The sequence below is a fragment of the Centruroides vittatus genome, unplaced genomic scaffold (assembly GCF_030686945.1).
Source record: "Centruroides vittatus isolate TY-2023 unplaced genomic scaffold, ASM3068694v2 contig_680, whole genome shotgun sequence".
Taxonomy (NCBI): Eukaryota; Metazoa; Arthropoda; class Arachnida; order Scorpiones; family Buthidae; genus Centruroides; species Centruroides vittatus.
This window is the reverse complement of record NW_027122427.1, coordinates 2186699-2204574: the sequence shown is the minus strand read 5'-3', so window position 1 is coordinate 2204574 and position 17876 is coordinate 2186699. Positions and strand designations below refer to the sequence as shown.

Genomic DNA, 17876 nt, shown 5'->3' with positions numbered 1-17876 from the left:
TGAAGAAACCACCTTAAGAACACTTCAACCGAGAAAATCAATTAGAAGAGATATCCGCAAAGAAGTATGGAAAATAGAAAGATTAATAATAAAATCAGTTATCAGAAAGAAAGATAAGACAATTAGTTTTATGTCTAAGCAGATTAAGGATATTAAAAAGAAGTTAAATAAAAAGTTAAGGTTACAAACTTTTAATAATAGAAAATATATAAAAAATAAAAATGCTAAATTGTTAAAATTATTTGATTATCCATTAGAAAACGAAAAAATAGAATGGCAGAAAAATTTGCTTCTTAATTTGTCTACAAGGAAACTACCAGAAGATTATATACATTTCTTGTCGTATGGTGTTAGTATGAATTTTCCTTTCTTTAATAGAGTAATAGATACAAAAGCAGATGTGGAATATGCAATGTTTCAATGTAACTTTGAAAAAGAAGAAAGAGAGGAAATTAAGACAAGTGAAGATTTGAAGAAGTTTAATACCAAGAAAGGTTATATTATGGACTATAAAGCAAGAAACTACATAGGTAAATATAATAGAATTAAAAAATTCAACCTTTGCCTAATAAAAGCAGACAAATCACATCAAATAGTAATAATGAATTTACAAGATTTAGAAGACAGGAAACAGGAAATTATATCTCAAGGAAATTTTGAAAAACTTGAAAGAGATCCATTCATCAAAATACAATGAAGGCTACATCTCAATACATCAAAGTAAAGAAACTCCCTAAGGAAAATGTAAGGATTCCTAAGTTAAACATTAGAATTAAAACACACAGAATCAATAATTGGTTGGCACTTATTCTGTTATTAAGTACTTATTAAAAAGTCGTTACAGGTTATTCCAAATTCACAATACAGTGTAAAAAATGCAGACGTTTTAATATTAAAATTAGAAAAAGAAGAAATTTTGCCTGAATATAAGTTAATGAGCATTGTGTAATGATATCATTATTAATAGAAGGGTACATCAGAGTCCATGTAAGTATGGAGTTTCAAATTGTTTAAGAGACTTAATTAGTTTTGCACTGGCTAATAATTATTTTACAGTAAAAGAAAACTTTTATTGCCAAACTGACGGCATTTCCATGGGTTCAGTAATTGGACTGAAACTAGCAGAATTTCTATCTGCATGCTAGATAAGGACAAAACTTTATCAAACCTAAAGAGCATTATATTTTTTGCAAGGTATGTTGATGACACCTATTCAAATATTGAAATTAATTCAAATATTAAATTCACCTAAGAATCAGAGAAGTATAATAAAATAAATTATTTAGATATAATGATTATACGATTTATAGATTGTCTTGAATATTGTAAATTTGAAAAACCATGTAGTGCTAAAAAAGTAATTAACTTTAAATCATATTGCCCTATAAATCAAAAACATAATATATATTTAATGGAAATAAAAGCAACACACAAGAAGTATATTCTAAACAGGTATCCAAAGAAAATTTAAATAATTGGTATAACCAATTCATTATTGAATAGATATAAAGTAAAAGTTTGCTTTAACTTTAGTTTTTAAGTTATACTTTATATCTAGGGTTTGCTTTTAACTTTAATTTTTATTTCATTATTGATGTAATGTTTTAGAATTTTGAAGTTATCTACCTTCCGTAAGTCAGAACAGAAAGAAAAATTGATTTTTTGTGTATTTCTTTACAATACAATTAAGTAAGAATTGGATAAATAATCTGACTCCATTGTTTTAAATAATTTTGAAGATTCTCTTTGTTGAAATGATATGGAAAATTGGTAAAATTTTGAAAAAATCATAATGTATATTTAATCTAAACTTTCTCTGTAAATTAATTTCTAAAAATTCTATATATACAAATTTTAACCAGCAAAATGAGAATTGAAAACAAGGATTAAGCTAATTTATTCAGTAAAATTCCATCTGACTACTACGTACGAATGGTAATGATTTTTAAGTGACAAATTAAGATCAGTAACTTTACATGTTCTAATCTGTACTTTAATAAAATCAGTTAAATTTGCAATTTATTAGATAATTTTAAAGAGACATAATTTTTAAATTTTTTAATAATTATTTTTAGAACAATAATTAAAAGTTTACAAAAAAAGATCAAATATCTTACCTGAAAATCCACAGCCAATAACTATGTTTTTAAATGACGGATGATAATCTAATATGAAAGTATTATCTGGAGTATCCTAAATAAGAAAAAGAATATATAATGATTAAAGAGAAGGATTTTAAATACATCATACTTTTAGTATAAAAAATTTATTTATTGATCTAATAAATCAAACTGTTAAAATTTTTCTTATTTGCAAAAATTTAATCAAGACAATGTAATTAATCTTTGTAAAGAAAAATTTTCAATTGTGAAAGAACATTTTTCTCTGTTTTATTTGAATTATAAATGAATAGTCTTAAAATACTTAAAGCAGCAACTAGCCTTATAATTATAGCAGGACAAAATGCATTGCGATGGATTCCAAGAGCTAGCAGGCATTAAAATTAGGAAAGATTCTTAAAAGAAAATAATATGAATGAACTGTTCTTTTTACTGTATTTCAATATAATCATTACTATAATTTATTATTATAACTAAGAAACGTGTCAAGCCACCAACGTGTCTTTGATGTTCCCTAAGATATGTGAAATTTTAATTTTAAAAAGACTAAATATATTTAAAAACTGGCCAAAGAGTTTTTGAGGAAATTCATCTAAATGGATAAATTTACTGAATATGTGAGCATGTCAATATATTAGTGAATATAGACCTTATGAAGATTCCAATAATATGTTCTGTATTTGTTCCTATACATCAAGAACTAGAGAATTATGTAACTTCTGTCATTAATATCATGTACACAGTTAATCCTGAAAGTAAACATTGAATAGTTGGAGACATCTAGGTGAAAAGTTAATTCCACATAGGATTTTACAGGTATTTAAGATAGCTGAGCGGCCTTAAAAGGTCAAGGTCACAAATATATTTTTAATGTTTCCTATAAATATTGTCTCACTCTTAAATATTTGTATTTTTCAAGTATTTTGTGAAACGTTTTGAAAAATTCATTCAAATGAAGAAATTTATTTAATGAATTAAGCAATAATTTCATTTATTTAAAATAAAGACACTAAAACTTATAACCTTGCATATACAAGTAAATTATAATAATGTATCAATTTTTAATTAAGTAAATTAATGAACCTGAAATTTATATTATAAATTAGTAGATAATATATAGATGGATGAATAAAGTTAAAAGAGTTTTGTATTTCATTAAAATATTTTGATGTTCATTTCTATTAGAATCAAAGTAGGGGTCATTCATTAAGTACATGTACATGTACAGCTTTTAAGTCACTTCAAATCCATATCCTCCCTGTTGTGTACAATAGTATAGTTTTGGCAAACTCTCTCCCTTTTAATTACTCATACAAAAGTTCATAGACCCCCTGAAATTGAAGAAATGATTTTAAAAAGTTCTGCAAATATTTTCTAACTGACATTTTATTCACATGACTGATAAACAGGATTACAATAACAAAATTATATGCCACTGAGACAATTGAAAAAGTCCATATCATACAAACAATGCCTCAATGTCTTCTCTTCCCATTGTGTACTGCAATGTACTTTTCAAAACATTATGGTAGTTTAAGGACAGTTAAAAAACTTATTTACGTAAACATTGATAACAATAAGCTTTTTTTTTTTACTCTTTCTGCCCTGTGGGCACCAAGAGAGTCTTTTATCAAGCTTATAATGGGTTTGGCTAGGTGGTGAGAGATGGGGCCTGACATATCTGAGACTGACCACCCCAAAAAAATTCTTGGAGTTTTTTAACCTGACTGGATTCATTTCCAGGTTTCCCAGAGTAGACACCTTAGCCTCGACTATCTGGTCATCAATTTTTAAGCTCTCTCTTTGAACAATCGTGAAATGTAAAAAGTGGAACATTAGGCGGGGTGTTTTGATAAGGGGCACCCATACATTGAGGCACTTGGGACATGTGCTCCCTTTTCATTTGTGTTGCCCTTTCTCTAATCCCCAAGGAAGACCCAAACTCTATTATTGACAAACAACAGAAAATTCATGACATCTAGCCTACTCTGCAAATATCAAATAAACTAATGAACGATATTTGTCTATTGTTCCAGGCAACTTTATTGTACATTGACCAAAAGTTAGTCCCAATTGCAACCAGTGTCATCTTGTGGGAGTGCTGATCCCATATTGAATCATAGGTTGAAGCTTCTTGCATATTTTTTTTTTATAGCTTGTGCTCCCCATTTGTATAGCCTGCAAGTGCTACTGATTTGACATTACATCTAGAAAATAATTATAAAATATTTTTAACATGTTGATTAAATTTATAATCTGGTTGATTAATGTTAATATTCTGTTTTAATAATCTTTCTACTAAAAAAAAAAAAAGGAATTTCATTTAGAGACAAAGTCACTAATTTTTAAAAAATAATTTGTACATAATTTCCCTAATATATAATATCACAATGCAAACAAAAAGTGAATATATTAAGCATTTTATCTAATAGTTTGAATTGGTTTAACTGGATTTTTTCTTGGCTCAAACAGTATTTTTCTTTCTTTTCTTCATATTCATATTAATATATCTATTTCTTTTTCTTGTTGATGACAGCTATTTGTAATTCCTTAAGGTGGCTAAAGATAATGGATCACCTTTGTGAATTCTGATAATCAGTTGGCAATGTATTAGAAAGTAAAAGAAGTGATGTTCAACAAATGAGGAGGAGGAATTCTTTGGCATGAGAGAAAACATATTTGGGATCAAAGTTGGAGAATGTAGCCAAGAAGACAGAAGAAAATAAGAAGTGAAGTTACCAAAGACTCATTGTATTGATGAGTGGTTTCAAATTATATACAGTATGCAGATTTTCAAATATAAATATTATCTGAAAATTCATATGTATACTTTTTGTTATTCGAACTGTAAATTCTGCTTATATGATTGTTAAGCTGATTTTTTTTTCTTGTAATTCTACTAATATCTGCATTCATTAAATATGATTATTTTATTATACTCATACATCACTAATGTTTTCTGAAATTTATGAATTTTTGTTCACTTTTATAAGCTATCTCTTAAATCACTTTTGGACAGTTTATGATCTACTGAACTAGACTAAAGTCAGCCACAAGACTAAAAGTATAAATCTATTTTTAGAACTATACATTAAAGCATGCATGAAAGGATCAAAATACTGTATATGTTTTATGTGATCTTAGTGTAGGTAGTTCACTTATTTACTTTTAAGGGTTATTTTGTTCTTTAACCAATATTTTAGATTAATGAACATTTCACTTAACTAAAACATTGACTTAAATTGAAACTTTAAACAAGGTATGAACACATGCATGACTTATAACAGGGGTGTCCAACTTTTTTGTTTCTCTGGGCCACATTGAAAGAAGTCAAGGAGTTTTTGGCCACAAGTATATTGTATATTGTGGCTTAATCCTTAAATATACAAGCATATTTAAGTACTAACATGTCTAGATTATAGTAATAAGTATTAAAACTTTATCACAAAAAAGGATATTTTAAAAAGTTACTTTAGAGACACTTTTCAATTTTTACTTAGAAATAGATTGTCTCCATTATAATAAATGAATTTAACAAAAATTTATCTGAAAAACACAAATATTTGTTTCATTTTGGCCTCTAATTAACAAAAAACAATGAAACACCATTATAAAATGCATTTTGATTTGACTAATATATTTATAAATAATATGTAGCCCAGAAATTAGCCAATGGGCCAAGTGGTATTTTTTACACCAAACTAAAAAAAGGGTAGCCAAATCTTGCAACACTGGAAGGAATACTAAATAAAGCTGGAGTTGGGACTCAAAGGATTATAGATCCAAATGCAGGGAAAGGAGAGGAAGGTTAGAAAATTAAGAGTCAATATTTGCATAACAGAAGGTCTATTTAACCTTTCTCACTACTTTTTATCTTTTGGCTTTTCTCTCTTTTACCCGAATTTGGGTCTATAATCCTTTGAGTCACAACTCCAGCTTTATTTAGTATTCCTTCCTCATTCACACATCTTCAAGAATCTTATAATATAATCAAGGTGGGTTGATGATAATAATAATAATAAGTGCAGAGCCAAACAGTTAAGAGTTGAAAGTTGAAATTTGGTACACAGTTAGGGTACATTATGAGAATGTACAGTAAAAAGGGATTTTTCAAAATTCCTCCCCACGGGGGAGAGGGACAGTATTAAGGCTTCCCATGAAGAACTCTATACTATTTCAGATGCGGTTTTTTTCATTTTTGATTGCGTTTTAATAGGGTACGTCATGAGAATGTATACTAAGAAGAGATTTTTCAAAATTTCCCCGTGGGATAGAGGTAGTTAACACTTCCATCTGCAGGGGGAATGTTAAGAATGGAAGTATTAAGTAACAATGGAAGTGTTAAGAGAAAGCAACATGCAAGATTTACAGGCAAATTTTTACTTTATGAATCTTTACAGGAAAATTTTACTTTTTTTAAACCCCCCAAACCAAAATTCCTTTCCCCCTCTAGGTTTCCTTGGATTTACAATGGGTGGTCGAACGACCGCCTGAAAGAAAATTTTATATTTACCTATTGGTTTCCTTCTCTATCTTTTAGACCTCTTTCGTACCGGCAAGTTGACGGTAATCCACTCTTTGAACTGGACGAAGTCGTCGATGAATGATTCCGGACGTACGGAGTCTTGCTTGAGGTGGTGAAATAGCGGTAGGATCCTTCGTCGGCGATCCCCCGTTGCCCCTATCTGTCGTTGCTAGGGGTGGTTGCGTGCTTCTCCTCGGGAATAAGTTATATCTTTTGAGGTTAGCAATATGATGTCGTCCAAAACTGGCCTTAGTATAGGGATCTTGTACTTCGTATACGACCGGTGATATCACTTTGGAGACTTCGTATGGCCCGGACCACTTGGGTGCTAATTTTGCACTATATCTGCGACTAGAGGAGGAGATTGGAGAGTTTTTATAAAACTAAAAGAACCCACCTTGAGTATATCTGGTCGCCTTCTTAAATTGTACGCCCTCTGTTGCTTTTGTTGGGCCATTCTTACGTTAGTTCGGGCTTGTTTCTGAATCTTTTGCAGTTCCGCCCATTTCTCGGTAACTGTCGTGGGACTCTGGATAATTCGTTAATCGGTCCCAGGGAAGTGCAATTTCTCTTCCAAGGTGTAACCGGGCTGGTGTATATTTAGTTGAGTCTTGTATTGACGTCCTCAACGCTAGAGCCAGTTCCGATATAAGAATATCCCATTCGCGATGATTTCGCTCTATGTATGCAGCGATCATCCTTCCGATCGTTCTATTCACTCTGAAATTAGACTGCGGGTGGTAAGGTGTGGTCAGGATATGTCGTATCCCAGTACGATTGCATACTTCCGCCATGAGGTGAGAAATGAATTGTGGTCCATTATCTGAAATCAAAGTCTTAGGCATGCCATACCTACAAAAGTATTTGTTATACATACAATTAACAACCTTTTCTGCGATAATTTTTCGCAGTGGGAAAATTTCTACCCATTTACTGAAGTAATCAGTCATTACTAATAGATACTGGTTACCTTTATTGGACCGCGGATATGGTCCCATTATGTCGACTCCAATTTTCTCCCCGGGTTCAGTTAATTCGAAGACTTGCATAAGTCCGGCCGTTTTTCTTTGGCTAAACTTAGTCACTTGACACGTATGGCATCCTAGTACATATTCTTTTATTTCTTGGCGCATTCCGGGCCAATAGCAGCGTTGCTGGACCTTTCTCGTAGTTTTTCTTATACCCAAGTGGCCGGCAGTTGGATGATCATGTAGTTCCTTTAGAACTTCTTGTCTTAAGTCTCGTGGAATGACGGGACGAAAACTTCCTGTATCATCTGGCTTTCTGCTATAATACAGGGTTTTATTTATTAGTCGGTAATGTGCCGACTTACTACTCTTTCCTCAGGAAAGTAGGTCCTCTGGTAAATCCCCCGTGGCCAAGTATCGGTAGAGTCCGCTCCATTCTATATCATTTTCTTAGGCGGTAATTAAAATTTGTTCCTTCTCAAAGGTTGTTACTGCTAACAGTTTGGCGGTTAAATCAGTCTCCTCGATTTGATGAGGATTTTCAACAGGTCGTCGGGATAACGCATCAGGTAGTTGATTGTTCTTTCCACTCCTATGCTGTATTTGAAAATTGAATTCTTGTAATCTCAAAGTCCACTCATCAACCTACCTGATAACGTCTTGGAGCTGTTTAGCCAGCGTACGGCTGAATGGTCTGTGACAACAGTGAATTCAGTTCCATCCAGGTAAATTTTAAATTTTCCTATAGCCCACACTACTGCTAGGCATTCGAGTTCTGTGGCCGTATAATTTCGTTCGGCTGAATTTAACGTTCTGCTTGCGTATGCAACTACTTTGTCCTGGCACAACACTGCTCCTAAACCTACTGTACTAGCATCTGTGTACGAAGTGTACGGTACACCGGATCTTGGTAGCTGTAAAATAGGTGCAGTAATCAACTTACTTTTTAAAGCGTTAAATGCTTGACGACATTCTTCGGTCCACGACCATCGTTTTCGTTTTAATTGGTATAACGGTTCGGCAATTGTAGCGAAATTCGGAATGAACCTACTATACCAACTGCACATGCCTAAAAACGTGCTTAAGTCTTTATGTTTCGGGGCTCTGGAAAATTTTGTACTGCCCTTACTTTCTCTTCTTCCGTTTCTATTCCTTTGTTACTCACTTTAAAACCCAGGTAATGGACGTCTGGACGACAAAAATGACTTTTAGATAACCGCAGGGTTAACCGTGAAGCTGACAGTCTTTCGAAAACCTTACTCAGATGTTCAATATGTTCTGAAAAGTCAGATGACATTATAATATACTCTTCTAAGTATACTTCACAATATTTTCCCCTTTCTTGTCGGAGAACTTTGTCCATTAGTCTTTGGAACGTGGCTGGGGCATTCTTGAGCCCAAACGGCATAACCAGAAATTCGTAGAGTCCACTATGCGTGATAAAGCTAGTTTTCTGCCGGTCTTGTTCTTTTAGCGGCACTTGCCAGTAGCCGGACGATAGGTCAAGTGTCGTTATGTAATTTGCTTCTTTTAAAAAATTCAAAAGTTCTGAAATAACAGGTAACGGATATTTGTCAGTCACAGTTACCTGATTTAACTTCCGGTAGTCGACACATAAACGACAGTCTCCTGTTTTCTTCTTTACCATCACAACTGGTGATGCCCATGGGGAAGTCGATGGCTGTATTATTCCATCTTTTAACATTTCTTCTATTTGCCGGTTCATCTCGGCTAGTTTCACATCCGAATATTTGTACGGGTGTCCACATACTGGAGATGCCTTATCTGTTACTATGGCATGTTCTATGACATTCGTCAGCCCCGGTTTGTCTGTAAAAATTTGCGGAAAATTAAGCAGAACGTTCTTTAATTGTACTAACCTTTCTCCGCTCAGGGTTGTTTGTAATTTCTCCAAATTAGGTACATTTTGGTCCCTAGTCTTTGGGACTTCCAAAGAAATAATAGAATTTTGAAAATCAATTTTCAATCCATGCGTCTTGGCAAAATTTCGACCTAATAAACATGGAATAACAAGTCCTTTAACTACTACGCATTCTTGTCGCAGTGTAACGTTTCCAATGAGGATATTGGCCATGAACTTTCCAACGGAGGTTCCTTTTCCCCCTTCCACAGCTAAACGAAAATTAAATCCGGACTGTAACCGGATATCCTTATTCTTAAGCGATATCTTTCGCCATACTGCATCACTGATTAACGTAAAATCTGATCCCGTAAATATTTGGGCTAAAGTCATTACATCATTAATAAAAAGTGTTACCTCAGGCAGCTTGGAGGTTTCTGCAATAATCAGTCCTACGGTGGAGGTATTTTTTTCAGGATTGGAGACAGGGTCCTCCTCTCGCTGTCTCCCGTCTAGTTTAACGACGTTTGTCTTCTCGTCATGGCCATCTTCGGTCGAGTATTTGACCCTGGAGTCTTAAACGTTTTGTTGTTGGTCTGTACTGGTTGTTGTCGTCCTTTTGGGCAAGTGCGTGAGAAATGACCAGTTTCGCCGCACGCATAACACGTCACAGCTGGTCTTGCTGGAGTAGAAGTTTTAGGTTCAGGAGGTTTACTTACGTGGGGCTGACTGGAACTGGTGTCAGAAGGCTTACTTTTACTTCGGCGGAATTCTTACTCTTTAGCAGTGCGTACTAGTTCATTCAGAGAGTATGATCGTCTATTTTCTAAATACTCCCGAAGGGATAACGGCATCTGATCAACGATGCATTGTATTATTTCTTCTTCTCGTGCGAGAGGTCGCCAAGTGCGATACAGTTTTACAGTAGTCCATATAAAATTGTTCTACATTATTGTTGCCGGTGTAGTGTCGGCTGAAAAGTTCTCGGGCGACGGCTACTTCGTCTGCTAGAGGGGAATACAAGTCCAAAAAGGATCGTTTAAATAAAGGCCAACAACTGGAACCAATTCTGTGGCGGCCATCGTTTTTCCACCACATCGCTGGGCTGCCGCGGAGACGGCTGGCGGCAGTATCCACCCATCGAGCGCTAGGTACTTGGTTAACTTGAAAATATTGTTCGAGGTCCTGCAAGAAATCGGACGCAGTTATGTTTGACCTACCGTTAAATTGTATCTCCGGTGGTGGCGGAGCTGTTTGCAGCCAAACCATGGACGTGTTTGGCGCTGAAGGCACATCTTGCCTTGGCGTTGACGCCTCGGGCCGTACAGCACTAGTAACGTTCGGTGTTGTAGGCTCGGAAATTCCAGTCGTAACACAAGACGTTAAGTGTGTTACTGCGTTACTCAAGGTTGACACTTGTTGTAATAAAAACAGACAATTGCTGCTGGCTGTTCAGTTCAGCACGGGTTACTGGTGCACTTTCATCCATTTTTTTTTTTTTCTTGTTACTTATTGTAAAGAGGTGTTATTCCTCTACCAAATCTAAATCGAATCCAAATATTTAAACTAAGCAAATCAAATATCAATAAATACGCTAGAATATCCAATAAAAGTCAATTATCGACTCAAAAGCAAAAAGAGTCCCTGTTCGGGTGCCAGTTGTAAAGTACTATTTTTAGTATCTTAGGAAATCGACACAAAGTGCGGTCGGTAAAACTTCCATTAATCTAACGGGTACTTTACGCGGATTCGAGATTAGTTTGCCAGGCCTGGGCTTTTAAGCGTGCACCGAAAAATTAGTAATAATAACGATAAATATCAAGTCAGATCAAAAGTTCAAATATATTTAATTAGTAACTAGAATGGATTATTGACATTTGTACGTAGTACAAACAAAATTTATTAACGAAAATCAACAAGTCAACCCGACAATAAACTTAGCTACTTAGCTTAACTTAATAGTAATTCCTCTTTGAAAATTCGACAAATCAAATACTTAGGAACTATGAACAAAATCTCTTACTAATTAAACGTCTATCCGTCACCTCACTATACGAAGAAACTATTTCCTCAATCCTTTCGATATCGTCAAATCGTCAATCGAACTCCTCTTTAACACCTTGGATCGTCCAATTATCAATCTGGACTTCTATCAGAAAATACTTCGCTTTCGAATTCACCTCGCTCTCAAAGTCGCCTCGATTTGGAATTCACCTCCCTTCTTCGGTTAACGTACGGGTTTTATACTGAGGTGACGTCACACTTCAGCTGAGCTACTCTCCTTATTTACATACTTAGTTGCTAACATTAATTTTTTTTCTGGCAGCTTTAAGTTTCCGACAAAGCTTATAAACCGTTTACAAAGTATTTATCATAATTTTCTGGGATGTTTAAGACGGTTTATCAAGTATTTCTTTACTAGTGATTGTGGGGACTCCCCCCTCCATTTTTTTTCTGCGGACCGTTACTTCCGCTGGGCAGCGCATATGCGCAAGATTTTTCCTACGGCGCTTATTTCTCCGCGAGTTGTTTTATCTTCATGTTTTCATTACTAACAAGAGAGTGGTGGGGAACCTTCGTCCTACATAAACAAGCCCCAAACAGAAGATAATAAAACGGAAATAATAATAAAATAAAAATAACGTTCGGACTCAGTTCCTTACAGTATAAAGGTTTATGGCTTTGTGAAACTTCTTTTTTGAGTTTATGCCATTGAAATGAATAAATAAAAATAAAATTGAAAAAATTTGTTGGTTTTGTTTACAACGTTTATTGGGCAGCGGGTTGGACACCCGACTTATAACTTTTATATATCTTCACTATGTTACACTGTTTAAACATACAGAAATAAACAATTACTTACTGAATAGATACAAGTTTCAATTATATTTGGTTTTTCATATTCTATTTCAGGAAAATGTTGTTGAATATACTTGCATAATTTATCAACATATATATCTTTCATTCCTGTTGTATCTTTTGCATCTGGATCACACTCATCACCACCATGTGCACATATCTAAAGAAAGTAATGTGAATAACATATAATTAATAAATTTGTAAAACATTTAAAAATTATTAGAATTCATTTGAATATTTTCCTACATATAGCCTAATTTTTGACTTTACTGTAAAAATTTTCAGCTAAATATTATTTTTTACACAATTCATTATAAAGCCACATAAAAATTTTATAATCTTTAAACTTAGAATATTTACAAAAATTCTCAAATACACACTACTTTAGTAAGATCACTACTTGAAGTAAGAAGATGCTTTATCTTCTTGCTTCATCTCTTTCACATACCATCATGGCAGAGTCAATCTTTCTTTAGCATTTCCTGTCCACCTCAATATGTAAAACATTAATATCATCCCTCTGGTAATGGCACAATCAATAAAAATATACACACTTGATAAAAAAAATGACTGGGACAATAAGTATAAACTTAGAAAATGTTAACATTTTAAATTTTGAGGTTGACTCCACTGTCAGGTTATTTCCTGATGTGTGAAAAGGACAATGTCAGAGTGGAGTTAACCTTTCTTTAGAGTAGGGCTGTCCGACTCGCAGCATGCATATGGCCCAGCGCCGTAATGAAATGTAATGAATGAGGCCCAACGTAAAATCATAAACTTCATTAAAACATTGAGATCTTTATGTACTTACTTTTGAATTTTTTGAAATTTGTGTGGCATTGTAATACTTTTTATTTAAAAAATTGTCATAAGATGCCATTAGTATACACTTATAAAGTGTCTTTAAAAATATACATTTGGCATGTTTCTTAGTAAAGCCTCTTAAAGGCATTTTGTTAAAAGACAGTTAAACTATTTCTGCTTTAAGTTAGCTGCTGTAGTGCTAGTGCAGCAAGGTTCACAAGTGCTAAATATAAAAGTTAGGATGGTTGTCACCATAAATTATACATATATTATGTACTATATTTCAAATGAAAAGATTTTGCTATTTTGTGCCAAAATGAGCTACCCATTTCTAGTTTGGCATACAAAAAATCATTTGACACATTGGCTACTTTTTGAGTTACAAAAATTTGACTGTCTGCATAAATTATTTCATTGTTTGCAGCCTAGAATGGCAAATCTACTTGTGTCACTTTTATATGTAGTTTTATAGTTTATGTGCAGCCCAAGACAATTTCTTTTCCTCAAATGTGGTCCAAGGAAGCCAAAAGGTTGGACATCCCTGCTTTAGAGGTTTTTCGTCTGCTTCAAAATTTAAAATGTTAAAATTTTCTAAGTTTATACTTACTGTCCCAGTCATTTTTTTATCAAATGTGTATATTTTTAATTGATTGTGCTATCACCAGAAGAATGATTTTAATGTCTTACATACTGAGGTGGACAGGAAATGTCTAAAGACAGAGTCAAGACACGAAATAACAGTCTCAAGACTGTTATTTCCTGATGGTGTGTGTAAAAAGGTTCCATTCAACTAAGAATGATAAAATAACTATCTCTTAACCTTTTACCGGTGTGTAATCCCTCTTCGTCCAAACTCGTAACACAAATAGGTGTATACAAACGTTTTCGAACCACAAATGTCGGTTCTTCCTCAGGTAATATGAATTTCGTTGGAACTGCCGTTCGAATCACTTCAAATTCGTCGAAATTATGTTCGAATTCACGTTTCCTGTCTACGTAATACTGACACATGCGCATTAGTTGACCAACTCGGTTAACATAAACTATCATTCATAAGAACCTGTCATGCTAGTGAAAGCGTAATCTAGTCCTTATAATTAATGCACCGATTTTCCTTAAGGCTGGCCAGGTATATGGTGGCTGCCTCCAGCCATTTGATATGTTGTGGGTGCCGTGCGGTGCAGATAATTCTGGCTTTATCTAATTCAGGGTGAACATCAGGATCGGATGCGTATGTTGCCAGCGCTGTCGTGTTTCTTTGCCTCTGAATATCCATGGCGTGCTCTTTAAGTCTAATCTCAAGTGATCGTTTGGTGGAGCCCACATATAGAAGGTTTCTGTCCCATCTGCTATCCATAAGCAGAATGGTGTAGACTCCGGCCAGCTTATCTCTATTTGGTTTATCTTTTCTGTTGGTCAAGATGTTAAATAATGTCGTGCATCTTCTGTAGGCGATGATTTTTCGCTACAGAAGAGGTAGGTATTTTTCGTAGGTATTTCTTTTTCGCTATCTCGCCATAGGTATGTATATGCCCTTATATCCAGACTTTCGGTACACTGCTGCGCAGATTACAGAGTCTTCTATCCTGATGTCAATATCCAGAAAGTGTATACTGGTATGGTGCGCTTGCTCTATTTCTAAGGTTAATCCGTATGCATTATCATTCATATTGCCGACAAAGGCTGTGATGTTCAGTACTACTTTCCATAGGATGATAATATCGTCGACATATCTTTTATATACAATGATGTTGTGTAGATGTTGCGGGAGTACCTTAGTTTCGAGTTGTCTAATTACCATCTCGCATAAGTCCCTAAAGACTGGACTACCCATTGGTATGCCTCTTCCTTGTGTATACACATTATGATTGAACTGGAAGAACGAATTGTAACACAGCAGGTGGGCCATCTCAAGGACTTGTTGATGTAACGTTGTATCGTTGACGATGGTGAGCAGTACGTCTCTGATGGCGCAAAAGGCAGGCGGGAGAAGAATACACAAGGAAGAGGCGTACCGATGGGTAGTCCAGTCTCTGGGGACTTATGCGAGATGGTAATTAGACAACTCGAAGCTAAGGTACTCCCGCAACATCTGCACAACATCATTGTATATAAAAGATATGTCGACGATATTATCATCCTATGGAAAGTAGTACCCGGACATTGCAGCCTTTGTCGGCAATATGAATGATAATGCATACGGATTAACCTTAGAAATACAGCAAGCGCACCATACCAGTATACACTTTCTGGATATTGACATCAGGATAGAAGACTCTGTAATCCGCACAGCAGTGTACCGAAAGTCTGGATATAAGGGCATATACATACCTATTGGATCCTGTGATCCACCGCAGTATAAGGTCGCTCTGTTTAAAGCCCTAATCAGAAGAGCTCATACTCACTCTTCTACACAGCGAGCTCTGCAATCGGAGCTAAAGCTTACGCAGCAAGTAGCGTAGGAACACGGGTACAGAAAGCTGGTGCACAAATTAATACTTCAATACCAAAGTACAGCTCAAGACCTACCGCTAAGGGAAGAAAGACTGGATAAGGACAAGATCATCCCGATCACATATAATCCGTACGTCCAAAAGCTATATGGCGAGATAGCGAAAAAGAAACACCTACACATCACCTACAGAAGATGCATGACATTATTTAACATCTTGACCAACAGAAAAGATAAACCGAATAGAGATAAGCTGGCCGGAGTCTACACCGTTCTGCTTATGGATAGCAGATGGGACAGAAACCTTCTATATGTGGGCTCCACCAAATGATCACTTGAGATTAGACTTAAAGAGCACGCCACGGATATTCAGAGGCAAAGAAACACGACAGCGCTGGCAACGTACGCATCCGATCCTGATGTTCACCCTGAATTAGATAAAGCCAGAATTATCTGCACCGCACGGCACCCACAACATATCAAATGGCCGGAGGAGGTGGCCACCATATACCTAGCCAGCCTTAAGGAAAATCGGTGCATTAATTATAAAAACGAGATTACACTTTCACTAGCGTGGCAGGCCCTTATGAATGATAGTTTATGTTAGCCGAGTTGGTCAACTAATGCGCATGCGTCAGTATTACGTAGACGGGAAACGTGAATTCGAACATAATTTCGACGAATTTGAAGTGATTCGAACAGCAGTTCCAACGAAATTCATATTACCTGAAGAAGAACGTTTGTGGTTCGAAAACATTTGTATACACCTATTTGTGTTACGAGTTTGGACGAAGAGGGATTACAATTACACACCAGTAAAAGGTTAAGAGGTAGTTGTTATTATTTTCCGGTGTTGAGATGGAGTTAAGTAAGAATGATAAACAAATTAAATTACTTAATTGTGAATAACTATTAATTGAAAAACAATTGATGTAATTGTGAAATTACAGATTAATAATGTATTCCAAACTTTACTATTTACCTTAACATGATTTGGATATTCTAAAGCTTGAAATCCATACACGTGTGTTCCAATTCCATTCAAATCAATAAACGACGGAAATTTTCTTCCCGTATTTTCTCTTTCTTTCCAATAATATACACGTACCTTCGGTGTCTTCAAAAATGAATAAATATAAATTTTTTTTCTCTATAAAATTCTATTAACTTTAATTTTACTAATACTTTAAGTGAAATACTTTTATGGGTACTTGAATATCCAAAAACTTCAATATTTTGTTTGTCCAAGGTCCTGCACAGATAATTAGTGATGGTGTTTGAAAACTTTTTGTTTCTGTTTCAATAGTTATTATTTTTCCCGGTTTAATATTGCAGACCTTTTCTGAACAGTAAAATTTGCCACCATTTTTTATAAAAAGTTCCTAAAAATTAAATATTTTACTTTAAATTTTATAAATATAATAATTAAAATTTTCAAAAATATATTAATGAATTAAGAATACTAACTTGTACTGCAGAAAGTGCTTTATTTGCCAAAATAATTCCTCCAGTTTCTTCATAAAATTTTATATAATCATGATTAAAAAGAAATTGAGGATATTTTTCTTGCATATTTTCATCATTTAATTCTTTTAAAGAAGTTGTGGTAACATTTTTAACATTTTCACAACATTTTTTGAGGGAATTACTAGGTTTCTTATCTAACATAATTAATCCAGTTTGACTAAAAGTATAAAAAATTTAATGTTAATAAAAAAAAAAAAAAATCTGAAAATTTTAAGATAAAAATTTAGTCAATTAGAAAAACAAAATAAATGACAAACTACTCTTTAATTCTGTCCTTACTTTTTACATTTCTGTGTGTATATTGTTTACTTGGATTTTGTTTATTAATAGGACTTATTATTAGTCAAAAGTCAAAATAAAATATCTTTATTTTTTCCAGGTGAAAATAAAGACATTTTTGTTTTGACTTTTGACTAAGATTTCTTCTCTTTGCTAATCAGAAACTTCACCAGTGTAATAAGTCATATTGACAAACTACTATTTAATGTTTACTTATTATATATATCAGAGGTGGGCAAGCAAGAGTTCAGTGGGAGCCGAAATGTAGGTTTTGCAAAATGCATGGGAGCCGCAGTTCTGTACTGTTGTGGCAGATAGTATGGTAAGGCAGGGAAGGATAGGGTGTTTCCCCATCAGGGTCGAGAACTTGTTTTAAAAGAATAGATTTGAAATGTCAATTTAATTTATTGCACCAACTTAGAAATAAATTACTAAATATATATATATATATATATATATATATAATTACTAGGGATTGCAA

General features: G+C 34.2%; 1 protein-coding gene across 4 annotated transcripts in view; it reads right to left on the bottom strand.

Annotated features, from left to right (window-relative positions):
* The window catches only part of LOC136980167 (peroxisomal sarcosine oxidase-like), a 31939-nt gene that overhangs the window by 8303 nt on the left and 5760 nt on the right, over nt 1-17876 (bottom strand). For all 4 annotated transcript variants that reach the window (XM_067276219.1, XM_067276218.1, XM_067276217.1 and 1 more), the window contains exons 3-7: nt 17057-17273; nt 16789-16971; nt 16572-16706; nt 12338-12493; nt 2118-2193 (exon numbers count right to left, since the gene is read on the bottom strand). In XM_067276219.1, coding sequence (XP_067132320.1) covers nt 2118-2193; nt 12338-12493; nt 16572-16706; nt 16789-16971; nt 17057-17273 — 767 coding nt within the window. The remainder of the gene's footprint in view (nt 1-2117; nt 2194-12337; nt 12494-16571; nt 16707-16788; nt 16972-17056; nt 17274-17876) is intronic.